The 22765-nt window shown below is 44.5% G+C and overlaps 2 protein-coding genes across 3 annotated transcripts in view; one reads left to right on the top strand and one right to left on the bottom strand.

Moving 5' to 3' along the window:
- GDE1 (glycerophosphodiester phosphodiesterase 1) overlaps positions 1 to 2261 on the bottom strand; it is a 31895-nt gene extending 29634 nt beyond the window's left edge. The window contains exons 1-2 of the mRNA XM_042437970.1: positions 1959 to 2261; positions 1340 to 1515 (exon numbers count right to left, since the gene is read on the bottom strand). Coding sequence (XP_042293904.1) covers positions 1340 to 1515; positions 1959 to 2213 — 431 coding nt within the window. The 5' untranslated portion in view covers positions 2214 to 2261. The remainder of the gene's footprint in view (positions 1 to 1339; positions 1516 to 1958) is intronic.
- A 759-nt stretch (positions 2262 to 3020) lies between these two features.
- CCP110 (centriolar coiled-coil protein 110) overlaps positions 3021 to 22765 on the top strand; it is a 28864-nt gene continuing 9119 nt past the window's right edge. For both annotated transcript variants that reach the window (XM_042438444.1, XM_042438445.1), the window contains exons 1-8: positions 3021 to 3202; positions 4865 to 5020; positions 11464 to 11592; positions 14518 to 16117; positions 18217 to 18341; positions 19873 to 20047; positions 20750 to 20877; positions 22121 to 22237. In XM_042438444.1, the coding sequence (XP_042294378.1) occupies positions 4880 to 5020; positions 11464 to 11592; positions 14518 to 16117; positions 18217 to 18341; positions 19873 to 20047; positions 20750 to 20877; positions 22121 to 22237 (2415 nt within the window). In that variant the 5' untranslated portion in view covers positions 3021 to 3202; positions 4865 to 4879. The remainder of the gene's footprint in view (positions 3203 to 4864; positions 5021 to 11463; positions 11593 to 14517; positions 16118 to 18216; positions 18342 to 19872; positions 20048 to 20749; positions 20878 to 22120; positions 22238 to 22765) is intronic.

Here is a 22765-nt window from a genome sequence, read left to right on the forward strand (position 1 = left end):
TGGTGTGGCTTCTGGCCTCTTAGGACGCATGCATCATTTAAACAGCACACCTCCAAAGTGACCCGAAGCAGCTTTATTTTGGCCTGTCTGTACTGGCTCTTATGTTTTATATACACCTTATATACATAGCCTGAAGGTAATTTTATACCATATTTTTAATAGCATGAAAGAAAGTTTGTGTATACTGAAAGCAAAGGCGCCACTATCTCAACCATCCATTGTAAGAAGTTTTGGTTTTTGGAATATTTTGGACTTTCAGATAAGACTCAACCTGTGGTATATCCTCCCAAACGCCATGTGTTTAGACGCAAAAGCACACCTTATAGTTATATATAATACTGGAAGTGAGAATGAATTTGGTTGTAAGCAGAAACTATTTGTATTCCACCCTTTCTCCAAGAAGGAACACTCTTCTGCTACACCTTCTGTCAGGCAGAAAGAGAATGTGACTAGCTATGTATTCACAGACAGTAACACAGTACTATACACCATTGAGGGTAGTTCTTAATGACTTCTGTGGGGGGTTTCCCCCCTATATAAATACACATAGGTGAAGTGTAGTGGTTTGAGCATTGGGCTATGACTCTGGAGACTGGGGTTCGAATCCCCGCTCGGCCATGAGGACTCATTGCCTGACACTGAATAAGTCACACTCTTGGCCTCAGAAGGAGGCAAAGGCAATCCTTCCTGTACAAATCTGGAAAAGCAAAACAAAACATGATAGTATCTTATGGGTTTTTCGGGCTCTGTGGCCATGTTCTAGAAGAGTTTCTTCCTGATGTTTTGCCAGCATCTGTGGCTGGCATCTTCAGAGAATGCTGGCATGGAAGAGAGTTGGGTGTGTGTATGTGTATAGCATCCTAGTTAAGGAAGAGTGATTCCCATGTTAATCTGTGTATTGTTCTATTGTTGATGGCCAGGCAATCAATACAGTCAATACCCTCTAGGAACAATACACAGATTAACATGGGAATTACTCCTCCTCACCCAGGATCACACAGTGTGTGTGTGTGTGTATCCACTCTCTTCCAGATCAGCATTCTCTGAAGATGCCAAAGCCACAGATGCAGGTGAAACGTCAGGACGAAACTCTTCTAAAACATGGCCATATAGCCCAAAAGACCCACAAAAAACTATGGATGCCAGTCATGAAAGCCTTTGACTTCCTAAAACATGATAGGGTTTGCTTTAAGTTTGCCTTAAGCTGGAAAAGGCTTGAAGGCACACAACCACAAAACGCATCAGGGCTCATAAGGTGGCAAGACGACGAAAGGAAACATTGAAAGAAATGCCACATTTCACCACATGAACGGCCGCGTTTTATGCCTTCCTCACGTACCATAATTTATGTTTCGCAGAGGGATTAAACCGCCTAATCTCAGCGAAGGTCAAATCGCGTAAGTTCCCCGTCCCGTCCGTGGTCCTGTCCACGGTGCTGTCGTGCATCAAGACGGGGACGCCATCGGCAGTGAACTCGAGGTCAATCTCCACACCGGTTGCGCCGTTCTCTGCTGCCTTAATAAACAAACACATAGAATCATAGAGTTGGAAGAGACCCCAAGAAGGGCCCTGATCCAGTCCAGACTCATTCTGCCATGCAGGAACTCTCAATCAAAGCATCCCCATTGACATGATATGGCTATCCGGCCTCTGTTTAAAGCCCTCCAAGGAAGGAGACACTATCCTTCCTAGAGTAGAATCATAGAGTTGGAAGAGACCCCCAAAAGGGCCCTGATCCAGTCCAGCCCCTTCTTCTGCCATGCAGGAACTCTCAATCAAAGCGTCCCCATTGACAGATGGCCATCCAGCCTTTCTTTAAACATGAAGGTATGCTTTATATTCCAATTACATTGGGAATAACGCAGATCGATTATAAACCTGCCTATAGATATAAACTATCTATAGCCTTGAGTTAAAGCGGTCTCGAAGCGGATTGTTTTTTGGGTTTGGCTCCCGACCTGCCTGATGGCGGCCAGCGTGTTCTCGGGGGCGTCGTGCCCGGCTCCGCGGTGGGCGATGCGGGCGGGGTTCCCGCGGGGCTGCACCACCAGCTGCGCTCGCTGCGGAGGGACGGGCTCCAGGCTGAAGAGGCGCAGCGCCAAGTAGAAGCCGCCGGCCAAGAGGCAGGAGAGCGCCGCGCTCCGGCTCAGCGCCAGCGCCGCCAACAGCAGCGCCGAGAAGGCGGCCAACAAACCTTCGGAGTAGCAGAACATGGCGGAGGCTGCTACCGCCCGGGCGGCTGCCCGCCTTAGAATGAAGGCCGAGCGCCAACGGTCACAATCCCCTGCAAGGGCGCCGAACGCTCAGCCAATCGCTGTCCTCGACCCCCTCGACCTCAGCCAATAGAAATCGGGGCTGAGTTCTGAGGCGGAGCTTAGTTCAAGCCCCGCCCTTTGGGCCTCTCAGGTGTTTTGGACTTCAGTTCCCACAATGCCTGGCCTAGTCGAGCTTGGCTGGGGCTTCTGGGAGTTGGAGTCCAAAAACATCTGAGCGAACAAAGGCTGTAGAAATAACCCGGTTTGGCACCGCTTTAACAGCCCTGGCTCAAGGCTACGGCCTGAATAGACTAGAAAGCTGGGCCAAAGCTAACAAAATGAACTTCAAACAGGGAGAAATGTATGATACTGCACTTAGGGCAGAGAAATGAAATGCACAGATGTGGGATCATGGGAGACACCTGGTTTAAGGAGACTTCTACGTGTGAAAGGGATCTGGGAGTCCAAGTAGACCATAAACTGAACATGAGTGAACAGTGTGATGCTGCAGCTAACAAGGCCAATGCGATTCTAAGCTGCATCAATGGAAGTACAGTACAGTGATCAAGGGAAGGGAAGCTGTCAAAAGTGTAGTGCGGTAATCTATGATTCCTCCTGAGTTAAAACATATGCAGAGATAGATAGAGAGAGAGAGAGAGAGAGAGAGAGGAAACCCCTCAGCAAGCAGAAGAACTACAACTCCCATCATGCAAAGCGCAGGCTGCCCAGCCCCGTGGCGCGCCTTTGCCTTCTGAGAAGCGTAGTTCTTACTTTACTTTACTGTGGTAACCTAGGAACGGGGCCTCCTCCTCCGCTGCAACGGCTGCTGCCTGCCTCCTCCTCCTCCTCCTCCCAGAAGCCGAGGCCGCGGAGTGCGGAGGGAAGGGGCCTCGTCCTCAAGGCGCGGAGGGAGGCAGAGAGACTAGACTAGGCGCCGGGCGGAGGAGGTGAGCAGCGAGAGGCCAGGCGAGGCCGGGCCCGGAGTGGCAGGAAGGAAGGGCCCTCTCCCTCCACAAGGCTCCCGGGGGCAGCAGCAGCAGCAGCAGCAGCAGCCCTCTCTGGCCACCAGGCACCCCTCAGACACTCTGCCCCCGGAGCCAGGCAGCCAGCCCCCGGTCACTCCAGAGTCGGCCTCGCCTTTCTTCCCCTTAAGCTTCTTTCAAACATTGTTTTAGTTATATGTCCATTATACCTAATTACGTATAGTTTTATTTTATATTATATACATACATATACATATTATATAATTATATATAATTAATATATAATTATATTATATATTATATTATATACATATACATAATTATATATATATGTATAATTAGATATATGTATATAATAGTTTTATAGATATATCTATAATATAACATAGTTTTATAGGTATGATATTGTATATATATATATATATATATATAATATCATACCTATAAAACTATTTTATATTATACATATATTATATCTATAAAACTATTATATACATATATCTAATTAGAATATAATATCTATCATATGTATAAAACTATTTTATATTGTAGATATATCCATAAAACTATTAAATACATATATCTAATATATATCATATCTATAAGACTATTATAAATATATTTGGTAAGATCAGCAGCTATACACACACACACACACACACACTATTCCATGGAATAGCGTATGTGTGTGTGTGTGTGTGTGTTATATACATACATACATACATATATATATATATCTGCTGATCTTACCAAATGGCTGAACATTTGTGTGTTGTGTGCGGATGAAGTAAATGGACACTAAATTTGAGCTTTAAACATTCATGAGAGCCTTCTATGAAGTTAACTCTCTTGTTGTGACAACCTGCCATAGGTTTTCAGATGAGATTCCATTATTCATTGATCAGCTGAACAGTATTAGAAGGGTTTCATAGGGAAATGGATAGATCATGCTAGACACATGGATGGGAAGAGTTTATTAAACGGGGGGGATGATTCTTATATAGATTGAGAGGTCATGAGAGTGGCCGTTGTTATTTATATATGCATCTAGAACAGGCTACTTTCCCACAGCTTCCAGAGATTTTGGGCCATGGATCCCAGCATATCCACAGATTCTTTATCCACAGATGCAACCGCCCATAGATTGAAAGTAGTAAAAAAAAAACACCAACACATTAATTCCCAAAAGCAAACTTGGATTTTGTTCTACTGTGCCATTAAATATAATGTGACTTGAGCATCTGTGGATTTTGGTATCCATGGGGAGTCCTGGAACCAAAGCCCAGCTGATGCCAAGGGAACTGTTGGCCTACTCTATTCCTGGTCAGTTACTCCTACTATGAGTCCCTGAATGTCTGATGGCATGGGAACATGCAATCCCAAGTCTATCCTTTTGATACATAACATCTCCTTTCTATGAATGCTTTGGAAAGGACGAGGTATTCCTGCATAGTTTCCTTAGCTTTACAAAAAGACTACGGTCCCTTGGGCAACACTGAAAGTTGTAAACCAGTAGTTGTGTTCACCGAAAGGGCAAGGACATAACCTAGCAGCCGTATAGCGTTTTGCTAGTCTGAGTCTCAGTTCTGGATTTGTTGACGAACAAAGCATTCTCTCTCCATTTAGCCCAACCAAATTGAAATGGAGGTCTATGAGATGTTCTGCAAGAGACAGCTTGATCTGATCCAAGGAGAGTCAGCCTGGAGAGGAACTTCCCCACCTACTCAGCACAAACATATTTCATGTATTCATTTCAATGGCATTGCTGTGCTTTCTCCTCTGGTAAGATCTCTTTCTCATATCAGTTATGATAGTAACCTTTGTATAGGTCTGTTAAAACTACTGTTACTTTCTTACTTTGTTTTCAGAGAAAATGCTCTTTTTTATTTCCGCAGTGTGTTTTGGACCCTTGAATCTACCTCAGTTCACGGCAACCCTGTGTATGAGACATCTCCAAGCCCCCGCTATCTGCTTAGGTTTTGTAGATCCAGGCCCATGGCCTCCCTAATTGAGTCTAGCCCTCCAGCATGCAGTCATCTTCTCTTTCTACTGTCTTCTACATCTCCTAGCACTATTGTCTTTTCCAATGAGTCATGTCTTAGGATGTGGTCAAGATACAACAGCCTCAATTTGATCATCTTGGCTTCAAGGGAGTTCAGGCTTGATCTGTTCAAAGACCCATTTGTTTGTCTTTTTGGCATTCTTCTCCAGCACCAAGGTCAAGAGAGCTGACTTTCTTTTTATCCGCTTTCTTCACTGTCCTGCTTTCACATTCGTACATGGTGATGGGAATACAGTGGATTGGATGGTCCTAACTTTAGTGCTCAGTTGCTTATCTTTACTCTTTAGGACAGTGATGGGCAACCTTTTCGGTGTGGTGTGTCAAAATTCGGCAAAAAATCGAGCATAACTCGCATGGTGTGTCACTTTGACAAAAAAACATAATTTACAAATGTAGGACACATTTTTTGAAAAATGGAGGACACGCCAAAAAATAATGATTTTTAAAAAAATGTTAATATAAATGCATGTTTCTTAGACATGGTCAAAATGGAGGACACTTTGTTATTTAATAACAAAAATAAATAAAATAAAATAACCAAGACTGGGTTGAATATATTTAAAAATAAAATAAAATAAAATAACCAAGGCTGGGTTGTATATACAGTGGGCCCTCAGTATACGTGGGGGATCTGTTCCGGACCCCCCCGCGTATACCAAAATCCGCGTATGCTCAAGTCCTCCCCAATGGCAGCAACACGTGCACGCGCACCGCCATTGGGGACAAAATCCCCCTCCTCCCCTCTTTCCTCCCTCCTACCTACCTATCTACCTACCTACCCTTTGCTGCCGCTGCCTCCTCCTCCTTTGCCTCCTCTTCCTCCTCCTCCTCCTCCTCCGTCCTCCTTTGCCTCCACCTCCTCCTCCTCCAAGGCTCCTGACACTGGCCAATGGCAGACTGAGGCTGGAAACTAGGCCAGCCCCTGCTCGTCTGCCATTGGCCAGAAGGCTTAGGAGCGAGCGCTGCCCCTTAAGCCCCGCGCGTGAGTGCACAAAAGGGACGAGCATGCTCTGCGGTCAGCCATGGCCCAGGCAAGCGCCGCGGGCTGTGCAGCAGCTGCACTGGGGGGAGGTGGAGGAGGAGCGGTGGAGGTGGAGGGCGCGCGGCACGGCCCGTGGAGGAGGAGGAGGTGGGGGGCCGCCAGCCGCTAGCGGCCGCGGTAATAGCCACATACGTGCCGGCCCAGAGGCTGCCCGGGACAAAGGCCCCAATTGGGGGGAACTGGGCAGGGGCGGGCAGGGCCCCCCCAAAAGCAGGTTTGTCCCGGGGGCTGCCACGTGTCACCCCAAATGGCTATGCGTGTCAGCACGGACACACGGGTCATAGGTTCGCCATCACTGCTTTGTCTAGTCTAGTCCTTTGATCGCTGTGCTCTCCCCATTCCTAGTCTTCTTGTTTCTTGGCTGCAGTCCTCCTCTGATCACGTATGAGAACTGTCCATTTTAGCTTGCTTACCTCCTAATATGCTAGGTTTAGTGTGTCCATTTACTTTTTTTGACTTTTAAATCCAGTTTGAGACCGCTTTATCTGCTCTAGCTCAGTACTAGGGAATCCAGGGAATTGTAAGATATTGTGGCACCAGAACTCTCTGGACAGAGAAGGCTAAATGTTTCACAACAAAACTACAGTTTCCAGAACTCCCTAGCATTCACCCAGGGCAATTAAAGTGATCTCAAAGTGGGTTATTTCTGCAGTGTGTTTTGGACCTAAGGCTAGCTTCCCCTGGGTCATGCTTTCACATTCTACAGTTCGTATAATAGTGGAGTACTGCCTTGGACAAGCTTTGCTTTATTGATCATGTCGCTGTTTCAATCCCGTCTTTGGTTTTCTCTAAGCCCTTCATCGCTCTCTGTTGTGATCTCCCAGTATGCTCTTTCCTACCTCTCTGTCTGTGTACTAGTCCTTCCTTAGTTTCATCTGGGTCTTTACTCATGCAGAGTTTCTTGGTGAAAGGATCTCACAAGGAGGTTCACCTTTGCCATCCCTTTGTGCAGTGCCAACGTGTGTTAGCTATGGTGTTACCTCTGTTAGGTGAGATCTCACATCATGGTCACCCATCACTACTCGCTGCGCAGAGCTGTTTGTCCCTCTATTCCAGGGTTAGGCAACATTTTTGAGCCGGGGGCCGGGTTGCTGCCGTCCCTCAGACAACGGGGGGCCGAAGCAAAAAATTAATAATTTAAATAATTTTTTTAAAAAAAATTAAATAATAAATAAACCAGGACAAATGGAGGACAAAATTTTTAAATGGAGGCAAAAATTTTTTTTAAATGGGACACGTAAAAATTTGCTGATTTTTTAAAAATGTAATAAAATGCAGTTTTGGAGCTTCTATAGACAATTGCCCCCCAAAGGCCCCGGCGGCATGGTGGCAGGACCAGGCTGGGGCCGTCCCAAGGCCTCGCCAGGCCGCATCCGGCCCGCGGGCCGCAGGTTGCCTACCCCTGCTTAAAGTGTCATAAGACGGGAATTGAGAACATTCTTGTTCAGGTCAACGAAGGAATGTAGAACAACAACCTGACATGTGAAAAAACTAAAATTATACCAGAAAGCAAGGTCTTTTTGTACCAATACATGAAACGGTCCTAAACTTACGTACAGCTTGAATATCCCTGATTTGAAATGGATTGGAAGTATTTTTGAAATGTGAATTTTTTTTTTTTTTGGAGTTTGGAATACAGTGGTGCCTCGGGTTACGAAATTAATATCGTTCGCGGCTAATTTCGTAACCCGAAAAGCCTTCGAAGCCGAAAACCCATAGGCCGCTAATGGGAAAAAAGCCGCGGCTCTGCCGCGGCTCCATTTAAAACACCCGCCGCGGAGTTTTTCGTATCCCCCAAAAACGTTCGTAACCCGAAACAATAAATCCCTAGGGGATTTATTCGTATCCCCGAAAAATTCGTAAGCTGGGTATTTCGTATCCCGAGGTACCACTGTACTTATATTTGTATTGAATCTACATAATGAGATATATTGGAGATGGGACCCAAGACCCAAGTCAGAAAGACAAACTTCATTTATGGGCCCATACAGACAGGCCAAAATAAAGCTGCTTTCGTCGGATCACTTTGGAGGTGGTCTGTTAAATAATGACTCACACATCTTAAGAGGCCAAGAAGCGGCGCCAAAGCCACTGAACGTTAATATAAAGTGCATGTTTTGAGGCTTCTATAGACAACTGCCACCCTTGCCCGCCGCTTGTTCCCCAGGCCTGCCACTTGCCCCCCTGCCCGCCTCCTACTGATAGGCCAAAGGCTCCGGCGGCAATCGGCGGCAGGACCAGGCGGGGGCCGGCCCCCAAGGCCTTGCTGGGCCGCATCCGGCCCACGGCCGCAGTTGCCTACCCTGCTCTATTCCATGCATCCCCTTGCTTTGATTGAGTTGTCCCAACCCTCAATTCATCCTTCTTTTATTTCCCCAATCCTTCAGACGCGTCCTTGTCCTTTTGTGAGACTGGTATTCCTAAACCAATCATCAACAACAGCTATTGTAAAACAAAAATTTATGTGTAGAGAAGGTAAAATACTTTTTGCTGAATCTGAAGAACTCCAAAGAGAAACCCCACTTAAAACCCCAGCCCACACCTCTTTTTTTCCTGTTCAACCCAGATCGTTCCTCCCAACTCACCCCCCTTACCAGAGGAGGGGATTCTATATCAAGCAGTCCTAACGAAGCACCATGTGTTCATAGTCTCTTCTGCCTGAGAGATCTTAGATACCGGAATAGAGGGTATCTGTAAAACATCACCCCATCATAAAACCCCTGACTGGTGCGAATTGATTGCTGCCTCAGCTGACAGCTCCGGATACATGATCATCCTGAGCATAGCCCATGGTGGCAGCAACTCTTTCCCAGAATGCCTTTCCCTGAGGTGTTAGATACAGGTTGTCCTAATCTATCTCTATATATATCATACAGTCCCTCATGGCAGAATCCTCACTGATCACTGAAGGAAGGAGATTCTGACATTTTATCCTTCTCTCTTGTTCTTCCCCCCTCGTGATGACTCCCCCCCAAAAGCAGCACAGCACACCCTCTGCCTCTCTCTTTAGAGACTGAATCAAAGATCATCAGTTTTTTTAGAGTTACGGCTGCTAGCTCCACCCCAAAGGAAGTGACAGCTCACCTTCTGTTTCTTTATACTAACCATAAATCCAGCGACTCTACGTGGGGAACCTATGTAGGGCTCATTCACACTACCAAAAAAATCGAGTTCCACTCACCCCGAATCTCACAAAAGCGAATCCGAGGCTTGCAACACCCGTTCCGGGGTAAATGGCCCCGACGCGGGTCTTTGAAATCGGGGCAAATACCGTTTCTTTTTAAAAACCCCGGGTCCTGGGAATGGAGAAACTTTGGCCTCGATCACGATCGAGCAAATTGAGGAGGGGATTTAGGTCGAGGGTGGGCAAAGGGCAAGGCATTTCCTCCCCCTCATCGGAGGGAGGGGGAGGAGGGAAAGAGCCCCTGGCAGAAGGGCGCTGCGTGGGCAAGGAGCAGGCAGGGCTTCGCTGGCCGCCGGGAGGAAGGGGTGCTCTCCTACCTCCTCCTCTTCCTCCTCCTCCTGCTCTCCTGCCGGCCCCTCTCCCCCTCCGGGGCCATCAAGGCACCTCTCTTGCTGGGGGGACTTGGCCAACCCCAGAGGGCACATTGCATGCCCACGGAGGCAGCCGCTTCCAGCCTGGAGCCTGGCACCCAGAGAGGGGGCTCCCCTGAGAGCCAGCCCTGGCAGCCAGGGGAGGCGGGAGGAGGAGGAGGAGGGTCGCTGGCCAGGCCAGCAGGCCTCCACAGCTGAAGCGGGAGAGAGATTCCTCTCTCTCCTCTCTCTCCTCTCTCTCTCTCTCTCCTGTGTGTGTGTGTGTGTGGTGTGTGTTGTCAGAGGGAAAAGGGGGTGGTCTACTTCCCGCTCCCGCAGCCTCCCCATTGCTCTTCCCCTCACAATCCCAAGGCTGGAAGGGATCCCCAAGGGACATCCAGTTCAACCCCCAATCAAAGCAACAACCCCCCCCCTTTTCAAGCAGCCTCTTTTGACCATTTATTGCGCATTTTTGGGGGGTGACATGTCTGGTGCGTCTTGTGCTTATTTCCTCTTGCTCCTGGATTATTAATTATATATTTATTTTATTATATTAGTATTATTATTATTGTTACTGTTATATGCGGAGCTACAGTCAGAATGCCGCACGCGCATTTCCCCTTATTCCCAATTGATTCCATGGGTTAGAGCATTCCCTCCCCTCATCGGAGGGGAGAGAGAGGAGGAAAGAGCCCAAAGGGTGGATGCTAGGGTGACAGGTGGCAAAGGGGGGGCGTGGGCGGCATAGGGCGGGGGGTGGGGGGAGAATGGAGAAAGTGATGGAGGAGGAGAAGGAGGAAGAGGAAGAGGAGGATTGCCCGGCTGGGGGATGTAGGGAAATGGATGCAGCAGAACATTTTATGCACATTTTTTACCATTTATGCGCATTTTTTGGGGGTGGACATTTCTGTGTGCTTGCTATTTCCTCTGCTCCTGGATATTATTTATTATTATTATAAGCGCTGCATTTCCCATTATTCCCAATTGATTCCATGAGGTCACTCTCTCTCAGCCTCAGTGGAAGGCAATGGCAAAGTGTAAGCAGAGGAAAGGGAGGGTCAGTTCAGCAGAGGGGGAAGCTACAATGTTGCAAAAACCTCACTTACAATCAGTGTTACATTTTAAACAATTTTTTGGAGCAAAGGGAAAGCTACAAATGTTGCTTTTAAAGCATAAAAAAAGCATGACAATTCCATCCTTTGCCTGGACGGGGCAGATCTGACCCAAATGCCCACAGGTTTTATAAAAAAAAATTAACCCGTGCCTGGCGCTTTAAAAAAAGGGAGGAGGGGGAGGACACTTTCCGATGCCCTGCAAACGTCACATGACAATCGCTTGATGACAGCGGCCACCTCGCCGGCAGACACAGATTCATCGATTTCAAACAGAATGCATTCGATTTCAATTTTGTAGTGGGCACGTTGCTAACGGAGCGATTCGGGGGAGGGCATCCGGATCATCCCAGTTCCCTCCATGTCTTATAGGCCAGTATGAATGGGGCCGTAGTCTCTTGAAAGAAACTTGGTGCTAGTCTACTAAGTAATGTTTTTCTCCTATCTCCTCCCATCCCTATCCTATGTTTTACAGCTTACTTCTGAGAGAAGAAAAGAACTGCAACAAGACAGACAAAAAGCTCTGGATTTAGTAATATGGCGGCAGAGTTCCAAAAAAAGAATTCTATTGAATCGCATTCAAGAGATTGTGGAAAATGTGCAGGTGAGGCGAAAAGAGAATTCTATTTCAAAAGGTAGTACAGAACAAAACAGAACAGAATCTATAAAATTCATTACGTTAAATGGTTTTATCAGTGTAATGGTTAGAGAACACCGTTACTTGAACTTCCATCTAAACGTGTTTAGAGCTGTAGGAATATTTTAAATATGGAGGCTTGCTTTCAAGTAACTCAAGTTTCTACACAAGAGAGACATTGTGACTAACATATCTGAAATGTTGTTGACATTCAAGATTTATGTCTTATTTGAGACTCTTTTGGCATCTGCATAAACTTCCATGGACTGGATGTAAGATTAATGAAGTAAGATGTGCCGCTAGTAACCTTAAGGTGCTATGGTCCTCTTTTTGTTGGGCTTGCCTTAAAAGAAGAATACAGATGTCTTTCTTGAATTCCCCCATTTTCTTCATTTGTACATAAAGCTACTGACATACATGTTTGTTTTGTAAAAGAAAAGGACATACACTACTTGAACCATACAAATGAAATCTTTATACTCATTGACACGCACAATAGAGGTCTGACATAAACTAGTCAGTATCCTTGCTATGTTTATTGGTGTGTCCATGGCAGCCATTACCTGGCTTGAGATAGGAAAAAAATAGTGGGACCATGTCAAAAATAAAATACTATTGGTAACTGGCTAGCTTTTTTCTAGACGTCCTATGATTAATACACAGTTTTAACCATTCCTCAGCACTCAGGTAAGTAATGTCTTCATTACATCTGCTAACAGCGCACCGTACTAAAACCAGGATGATTGATTAATATAATCAACTGTTACAGACCTCCATTTTTTGGCAGATAAAAGCTATACATTTCTACAACCAGTCAGTCATTTATTGTATTTGACTTAAAGCCATTACCAATCCAACCCCCCTCCAATAAAATCCAGTAAAAGAATACATACATACATGTGCATGAGATTAGTAAATCCCCTGCAAGATCTATAGCAATATCTTTCAGATAACTAGTACAAATACTTTTAGCAGCTTTAACAAATAAGGCTGATTTGCTTTTAACATACAGATCCTAGTTTGAGAGCTAAGAATCTTTTCCTGGAGTTTTGATAAAGCTGGCAATAGAATCTTCTGTCTCTTTCACATAATAATAATAATAATAATAATAATAATAATAATAATAATAATTTACATACCGCTTTTCCAAAACTGATCAAAGCGGTGCACAACAAAGAATACAAAATACAATAATCAAAAATAACAACATGATATATACATAACATTAAAACTTGACAATAAAAATTCAATCGCAATTTAAAACCATAAAAACCATATCAAAGCCAGCTGAGCTGATAATCAATGGTATAAGATACATATCGGGGGGAAACCACACATATCAAGGCACATGGGGGAAAGCTTGACGGAAAAAGAAGGTCTTGAGTCTCTTTTTAAAGAGATCCAGGGAGGTGATGGAGCGGAGCTCATCGGGAAGGGTGTTCCAAATTTGTGAGGCCGAGATGGAAAAGGCCCTTTGCGAGGTCGACGCATATCTCGCAGTTGGCACCCTCAGCAAATTCTTCCCAGCTGACCTGAGTTTGCGGGGCGGATTATATGGGGAGAGGCGGTCCTCCAAGTAACCTGGGCCCAAGCCATTTAGGGCTTTATAGGTAATTACCAACACCTTGTATTGCACCTGGAAGCGAATGGGCAGCCAATGAAGATCTTGTAAGATGGGCGTTATATGGTCAGCGATAGAACAACCGGCGACCAATCTTGCTGCCATATTCTGCACTAATTGAAGCTTCCGGGATTGGTACAAGGGTTGCCCCATGTAGAGCGCATTACAGAAATCCAATCGAGAGGTTACCAGAGCGTGTACCACAGTTTCAAGGTCCCCCCGGCCCAGATAGGGTCGCAGCTGGCATATCAGCAGAAGCTGATAACAGGCACTTCTGACCATCGCATCCACTTGAGATGTCAATTGGAGCGACGAGTCCAGAAGCACTCCCAAGCTGCGAACGGAGTCCTTCAGGGGGAGTGTGACCCCATTCAGGACAGGTGGAGAAATTTCACTACCTGGGCCTGGGGAGCCTATCACTAGTACTTCCGTTTTCTCTGGATTCAGACTGAGTTTGTTTTCCCTCATCCAGCCCATTACCGACTCCAGACAGGCATTTAGAGGAGAGATGCCATCCCTAGTCACTGCATCAGTCGGAGACACAGAGAAACATATTTCGGTGTCATCAGCATATTGATAACACCGCACCCCGTGTCTCCGGATGATCTCTCCCAACGGTTTCATGTAAATGTTAAATAGCATGGGGGACAAAATAGCTCCTTGAGGGACACCAGATGTAAGTTCCCTCTTATCGGAGCAGGAGTCCCCCAGCTGCACCATCTGGAATCTGCCCGAGAGGTAGGAACAGAACCACTGGAGCGCAGTGCCCCCGATACCCAACTCCCTCAGGCGTTCCAGAAGGATACCATGGTCGATAGTATCGAAAGCCTCTGAGATGTCCAAAAGCACTAACAGGGACACGCTTCCCCATTCATGCCCAGATGGAAATCATTGACTAAGGCGACCATGGCAGTCTCAACTCCGTAGCCCGCCCAGAAGCCAGTTTGAAATGGGTCTAGAAAATCCATTTCATCCAAGATCTACATCACAAATGCAGAGCCTTACGTTTCTCATAATGTTTCTGAATCTGTCTTCCAAGGCAGATGTTGGCTTACTTTGGAAGATTAATTCTGTGAATGCAGTTCATATGCGAAAAATAATAGTTTGTAAGTATTGCAGTCTTATGTGATTTGATTTCAAACTCTCCTCCAGAAATCGATTTCAAAAGAGTCCTCTTTCTTCCCATCAGTTTTCTTCACTGTCAAGCTTTTACAACAAAGTAAAATCAGCACTCTCCATAGCTTACTGTGTTTTTTTCTGTTTCCTTATAGATGAAGAAATTTTCCAGTCAAAATGGTACTAATCAGTCTGATACAGAGAATACCCCTTTGGATTTAGACTCAAAAGTGTTGAATGGCTTTGTAGTACAATCAAGCAGTGTTTTGCCAAATTCTGCTGTTCCCATCGGATCTGTGGAACCTAAAAGGGCACTGGAGGTTAGGCCAGCAGATACACATGTTGTTTCAGGTGGGGACTCTCTTGAAAGAACCGAAAACCTTACTCCTTGTAAACCAAAGAATACATGTTCTACCCTCCCTGAAAAGAGAACTTGCCCAGAGGGAGAATTTTCCAAGCCAATAAATATATCTATTTCAAATGAGACTGTAAAGAAAGAGAGCATTGAGATGGTGTCAGCCGATGCCGAAAACCAAGATCCTTACATGATGAGTCTTCAGAACCTCTTTAAAAAATCCAGGGAATATAGTCAGAGAGAACAAACCAGGCATAGCTTGCGAAGCAGTTCAAGAAGAAGTGGGAGTGAAAGCCATTCAGACAAAGAAAATGACTTGGTTAAAACAAATGACTTGACAAAAGAGAGAGGCAAATTAAGTGGCAGAAGTTGTATGGGTTTGGCACCTGATAAGTCAAGTCTTCCTAAATCTAATACTTCTCTGCCGAATACTTCAGTCCCCAAAACTAATTTGAGTGTAGTGGCATCATCCAGTTTTTCTAAGGTAGATATACCAATGAGATGTGGAACACCTCCTGTTTTGGATTCAGATTCAGATGATGCCCCATTCTTTGAACATGACAGTAGCATTTTCCGAAGCTTTACTGGCTCTTACTCCAAATTACCCAGTCCTGAGCCTAGTATGAGTCCCAAAATGCACAGAAGACGCCCAAAGCCTTCTTCATTGGGACATATTGTCATTACCAACCCTGTATATTCCTATGAATTAAGTCCTAAAGAAAAGCGAAGAGCAACAGGCTTGGCTACACAAAATGCTGGTGACAAGCAAACTGTATCTGATCCTGTGCCAGACTTTATTCCTGTTTGCCCTAGCATTGTTCATGCTTTTTGCAAAAGCTCCTTGGATACCTTTGATGAATTCATGGTTGGCAAACAGAATCAAGTGTGCCAACAATCAGCCGGTCAACAAGAAAACAGAAGATCCCTAATCGAGGGAGAGTTGACCTTAGATACTGAAGATATATTACAGCCTTGCCTTTCAGACTCTACCCCACCAGAGCTACATTCAGTCAGTTGTCCCATTATGGCTCAAAACAAAGCAAATGCCAGTGGTGTTGGACAAATCAGCTTGCTGGACAAAGCCAAATGTTGTGTGCCTGTGGAACTCAATAAATCATATGATACAGAAAACCCTTCTCCTTTACTGTTACAGACACAGTGTGAACAACAGATGAATTCATCAGATGTGTCTCTTACAAATGAACAGATATTAGAAAATAGCTTGGAAAATATAAAACAGAGGCTTGAGCTGGACATATACAACATGCAGAAGGAAAATGGGACTTGCACCATGACTGAAGAAACCGATGTACAACAGAAGCAGTGGCTGCACGATCAGAAGTATCCAGTAGGGGCTTCATTTGGTACCAAGAAAGAAGCACTGGAAAGACATACCAGTGGTGAGAGAATACACATTGTAGTAATCCTGTACTGAGCTGGTGAAAATTCCCAAACTGTTCAGAGGAATTTTTTTTATTGTTGCAGCTGTATTTGTAAGTTAGAGATCTCTATCAGTGGCTTCCTATCACTGCAGATTAACTTCATGGTAGAAGGAGGCAGCTGGAAAGCTATATAGTTTTCAGTTTAACACAGATATGCTGTGTTAAATTTGTCAAAAGATTTGTTTTCAGGCAGAACTACTCCATCTAGTAGCTAAAGCATAGGAAGGGGCTTCTTTCAGCCTAAAGAGCCAGATTAAATTTTAGAGAAATTGGGGGCATATGTTCTGAGAAGGAGATAAAAGGATAGTTCACAAAACATTACTGTGTTTTGGCTTAAAGCTTTTACTTTTGGTATCTTAAGCATCCAGAGAGCCATTTCAATGATTTAAAATAGGGTTTTTTAAAAATAAAAGCTGAAAAACTATCTGATGTCAGAATAAAACTGCTGATAATAAATAATATTTGCACAGTACAGACTGCCCCATCGGCGTGGTCCCGTACTAGGGTTAGGGAGCATGCGGATGGTGCGAGTACACCGCTCTATGGCAGTCTGTACTGTGCCATTGGTCCAAAACACACTGGAGAAATAATCCAGTTTGAGATCACTTTAGCTGCCCTGATTCAATGTTAGGGAATCCAGGGGACTGTAGTTTTGCTAAACATTTATCCTTCTCTGTCCAAGAACTCTGATACCACAATATACTACAGTTCCCAGGATACCCTCTCAATGAGCCAGGACAGTTAAAGCAGTCTCAAACTGGATTATTTCTGGAGTGTGTTTTGGACCATTATTATATCATGATAATAAAAAAGCTCACGTTGTCGAAGTAAAACTGGCCAAACTGAGACCCTTTGAGTGTAACTAAGGCGGGATACAGACGGGCAAAAAGGAGTGTGTTCATGACGTCATGAAGGTATAGCCTTCAGACGGCCCTTACCTGAATGCCGCCATGAACACGCCGCCCGCACGCCCCAAGCGGGAAGAAGCGGCATTAAAAAGGTGCCGCTTTTCCCCGCTTCTTTTCTATATGCTGCGCAACTGCGCAGCTCCGTCTATAAGCTGCTGCACCGGTACGCCAGAATTGCTACACCGCTAATTTAAGTTGCCCATTTAAAAGCTCCGTGTCTGCTGCATCGCATAATGAGTCGGGGTCCTGGAACATGCGCAGTTTGCACCGAAGCTCTAATTAGAGCGTCAGATGCCATGCAGATGTGGAAGCTACAGCATAGCTGCACTCTATTTTAATGCTCGTAACTCTAACCCTAACCCTAACCCTAACCCTAGAGCAACATGTACGCATGCGCTGCTACAATTGTGGAAAGTTTGGAATTTAAAGCGAACCCCTACACACATTCCTGTGCCATTTTCACCTAACAATAAAAAAACGCTAAAACTTTAAATATTTACATATGTACAAGGGAGGTGATGGGGGATGGCAGGGGGACAGCGGTGGCAGCGGCGACAGCTGTGGCTGTGCATTGCAGATTCAGCAAGAGCGCGGGGACCAAAGGAGAGGAGGCATCCATGATGCTGGTGACACTAGCAACGTACAAGCGGACAAGGATGCCAACACCAGCTGATCACCAGCTGGCAGGAGACCACCTTTGTTCTTGGGCAGGGCGGGGGGAAAAGTTTAAAGGGGCCTGGTCGCACATATGCTTTCTGCCGCCGGTGGTGAGCGCCGCAGCTGTGCATTCGCCAGCCGGCAAAAGAAAAAAAAAAGCCCTGTTTTTGGCTGCCCGTGCGGAAGCTGCCTCTCTCTTTGCAGCGTCCTGCAAGGCGGCGGTATGGAAACTGCGGGTCAGAAACGGCCCCAGGTGAGGCGTCTTCACTGCCCCCCATGTGGAAGCCCCATACACCTTCACCACGCCCCCGGGGCGGGCGGTCTGGAGGCTCCGTATTCAGCAGAATACACCTCCAAGACGTCTTCCCCTGCCCATCTGTATCCCGCCTAAGAATTTGTTATAATCTTCTGGATGTGTTCATTTATTTACAGGATAATAGATTTTCACTGTAATCCATATTAACATACGCATGTGTGTTTCACTTTTTAAAGAATATATTCTAAAACAGAAAATGTTGGGCTTTGAAGAACTGAGGAAGAAGCTTGAAGAGCAGCATGCTCAACAGCTGTCGTTGTTAATAGCCGAGCAAGAGAGAGAACAGGAGCGACTGCAGAAGGTGAGAGGCTAAGACTGAAGATCTAGGTGGAGATCTTTCAACCTGGCTAAAGACCTGGTTGATGTTTCTGCCTCCTGTTGTGGCATTAAGAGTCCCCACAAGTCAGAATCAAGAGTAATTTGAGGCTGGTGGTGGGGCAAATGGTCCAGGTTGTAAACAAAACTTAAGCTTATGTATTACCCTCTAAGTAAATCCACTGTCTTCTTTCTGAAAACAACAAAATAAACACTGAGCCAGGTTGATGGGCTGTTTTTGGTACTGTGATGGAAAAAGCTATCCAGCAGAATGTGGCATAATGGCTGTATGTTTGATGAGTTGTCTCCAGATAGTAAGAGACACAACTGGGAGTAAGAGGAAAACAGTACTGTAGTTAGCATGTTTTTGTCCAGCACATTTCTGTATGAGCAAGTAGAGAGACTTCAGGTGATAGGGAATGTATGGGATGGATGTCCTAGAAATGAAAGCTCAGCCAAAGCTCTGTTCCAAGCATTGTGACGGAGATGTAATGGGGTCTGATGTAACAAATGGCTCTCTAAAACATGGCAGAACAGTTGCGTTCTATTCTATTCCTAGAAGGAAGGAGGGCACTCTCTCAGACAAGCTTGCAAATTCCCCCACAAAACTTATATTTTCAGCTTTCTATCCAGGGGGGATAGTTTTAATTACAGTGCACCTGTGTCATATGCAGGCGCACCATTTGCGGCTTCAAGTATACGCAATCAAACAAATGGTGCATGCCATGCCGCAAGCATACACCCCATTGTTTACAATGGGGCGCGAGCATACATGGGATTTCCCTTATGTGGGGGGTGGGTCCAAAATGGAGGGAAGGGCCCACTGTATTTCCATCTCAGCATTTAGAGCAGCGATGAGGAAGCTGTGAGAATCCACTTCCCATCAGCCTCAATTAGTTTAGACAATGGTCAGGGCTGATAGATAATGGAGTCCCATAGCATTTGGAAGACTGCAGGTTCCCTATCCTCGCCATAGAATAGTGGAATTAATAACATGCAATAAGAGCAACTGCCGTAAGATAATATATAAGTAGCCAGTATTTAAATAAATAAAATAACATGGTGAAATTAAAAAAATTCTTTGGCGATTCTATCAGGTTCTTTTTATACTACAATCTTTGAGTTGGAAGGGACTTCAAGGCCCATCTAGTTCAACCCCCTATCATGCAGTAATACAAAACTAAAGCACTTTTGAAAGATGGATATCCAGCCTTGAAAGAAGGAGAGCCCATAATTTTCTAAGGCATTACACAATTGCATGCCATTACTGTATTCTACTTTGCCTCCCATGCTTCCATCCTGTGGAATTCTGGGATGTGCAATTTAAGGAATGATCGTTGGAATTCTCAATCAGAGAGTGCTGGTGCCTCACCAAACTACATACTCCAGAATGTTAAGCAGCTTTCTGAGGTGGGAAATTCATGGGAGCCCTTGATCTGCACGCATTTGAGATGTTATCAATTACGATTTTTTCCAGGAACATTTCAAATGTTCATTGTGGTTTCTTTGACCATCAGGAAATAGCAGAGCAGGAGCGAAGATTAAAAGGCGAGAAGACTGCCGTTGCTGAAATGGAAGTTCCTCGTATTACTATTACCAGTGGGATTGATTTGGAGTGGAGGAAGATCACTGACACTCACTTGATGTTTACTCGAGTGGAAACAATCCAGGGTGCAAACTCAGAGAATGCTGGTAAAAGCGGAAGGAATGCATATCATTTAATCTAATATGTAAATCCATGAGGAAATTAATTGTTTAGATCACCTAAATTTATTTATGAAGTTTTATGGATTGTGATTCAGTTTTATTTGGGACCCTATATCCATTACAGAGCACACTGTTAATACAATATACTTGCTAAAATAATCAATGGCAACCAGAACCATTACTTACATATGACAAAGGAATCATGCAAAAGATAGAAAATAAAGGAACAAAACTAAATATCAATGAAATTACTGCAGGCTAAATTTGACAATGATCCCTTTATGTAGTGGCTGGGTAGCAATCTTAAGAATAAAAAGTACTTGTATCTCCTTTCAGCACCCCACCTTTTAAAGATAGATCCAAATTTGAATGGTCTTGCATGTGGCAAAACTGTTTTTCTAGGCAGGGTGATTATTTAATCAAGAATATTCTGGCTACTATGACTGTATAAAGAATGTAGCCCAAGACTGAAATGCTAGCACGCCTGGAACCCTTCTGCTGCAATTTTCTGTGTTGCCAAAAGTCTGCTCCAGAGGGTTTTGTAGCTTTGCAAAGCATTGTTTAGGTTTCATGGAACATTGAAGGAGCAGGGGAGGGGCAGAAGTGCAACATTTCATCTTGGCCATAGATGTTGTTCTGAATTTGCATAATCATGATTCATTTGCTTTTTTTTTTTTTCAAATTTAGGTATTGCCAGTGCCACTGTGACTGGATCAGTTGCTGAATCTCCATTCTACCTTTGGGAACCACCAGTGAGCAGAAAATCCATTACAGCATCCAGGGCTGTGAACAGAAGTAAAATGAGATGGTCTCAGGTCAGTAAATCAAAGTAGTAGTAGTAGTTGCTGCTGCTGTTGTTTACAGAGGTGTATATTTTAAAAGTTCCTTGACAAATCTAGCATTTATTTAGAGCTCTTTAGCATTTTACATGAGCTGTTGTTTCACTTCAGTGTGCTTTCCCCCTCTTTTTTTTAAAAATAGCTTATTTTAAACCTAGAAAACATTTGAATTACACTGTTACTGTTGCTAAATACAAAATATCAAGTGCATGGCTGACTACCTAATGTGACACCTAGAAATCGAGTGGTAAAAAGCCTCTTAAATATTCTAAATATTGGACTATTCAGACTTTAAAAATTAGCTCAATTAAACTGCCTGAATGCTGGGCAGCAAAAGGACAGCAGACCAAACCATTATGGATTTTCATCCTAAAACAAAGGATCTAAAATTGTCACAGAGACAGAGGATGACCCAGAATCCAGCATGCTTCACAGACCAGATGTTGACAAGTTGAAGCGTGACCAGAGGAGGACGACCAAAATGATGAAGGGTCTGGAAGCCATGCCCTATGAGGAGAAACTTAGGGAGGTTGGAATATTTAGCCTGGAGAAGAGATGGTTAAGAAGTGATATGATAGCACTGTTTAAATGTTTGAAGGGGTGTCATACTGAGGATGGAGCAAGCTTGTTTTCTGATGCTCCAGAAAACAGAACGTGGAGCAGTGGGTTCAAACTGTAGGAAAAGAAACTCCACCTCAATATTAGGAAGAACTTTCTGACAGTAAGAGCTTTTGGACAATGGCACACGCTCCCTTGGAGTGTGGTGAAGTTTTCTTCTTTGGAAGTCTTTAAATAGAGGCTGGATGACCATCTGTTGGGGGTTCTTTGATTCTGTGTTCCTGCATAGAAGGGAATTGGACTGGATCGCCTTTGTGGTCTCTTCCAACTCTATGATTCTACACATGAAATCGCCACCTTTTCAGGCTGCACTTAGGGAAAGATATACTGAATGAAATTCCATACAAGACATGAAATTATAATAATTAACACAAAAGACAACTGCTCTTATTTATTTCAAAAAAGAAGTGGTAGAGGATTGTTAATTTGCTGTTACACACAAATACAAACTGTTTGTTTTATTATTGATTCAAAGTATTATTATTGTGTAGAATTAAATAAAAATGAATTAAAAATGCGAAATAGCATAATTTTTAAAGACCTGGAACAGCTACAAGACACCTTTTGTTTGCGTGGTGCCATTTTACTTTTTCTCTTTAAGGTGTATAGTCCTGAAATGAAAAGAAAATTGAACAAGATCTCGGCTTTGGCAAAGGGATTCTTAACTCGAAGACTTTTGCAAACGGAGAAGCTGAAACATCTCAGGCAAACTGTAAAAGTAAGGAACCCTTTGCAGGGGCTTCTTTCGCACATGCTTGTATATAACCAACACTGAACACTTTCTCTGGAACAGCTGTTACTCGACAAACTTGTCCCCCCCCCAAGAAACCGAAACCACTCTTACTCCTTGTCTGCTATGTTTCCCACCTGTTGTTCTTTATTCTCTCAACCTATCTTCTCTTCCATCTGTAACCTGTCTCTTCCCCTGTGCTCAAATAACATTCCTCATCTAACAATATTACCATGATTCCTAATCCTCACTTCTGGGAGGCTGCAGATCATTTTTTCTGCTGCTTTGTTCACAGCACAAAATTTGAATGAAGGTGAGGAGAGAAAAGCAGCCCCCCCCAACTCAACTGTGTATTGAAGTTGGCATTGGGGGAGAACCACTGCCAGCTCTGCTGCTATCATTTGGGCACATATATTAATAGGTTAGCAAAATACTGGCTAGCTGTCATTGCAGGATATTGCCATACCTAAAAGACCAGAAGGGTTTTTGACAGAACTTTGGCCTGTTACAGACTGC

Source organism: Sceloporus undulatus, chromosome 8, assembly GCF_019175285.1.
Source record: "Sceloporus undulatus isolate JIND9_A2432 ecotype Alabama chromosome 8, SceUnd_v1.1, whole genome shotgun sequence".
NCBI lineage: Eukaryota > Metazoa > Chordata > Lepidosauria > Squamata > Phrynosomatidae > Sceloporus > Sceloporus undulatus.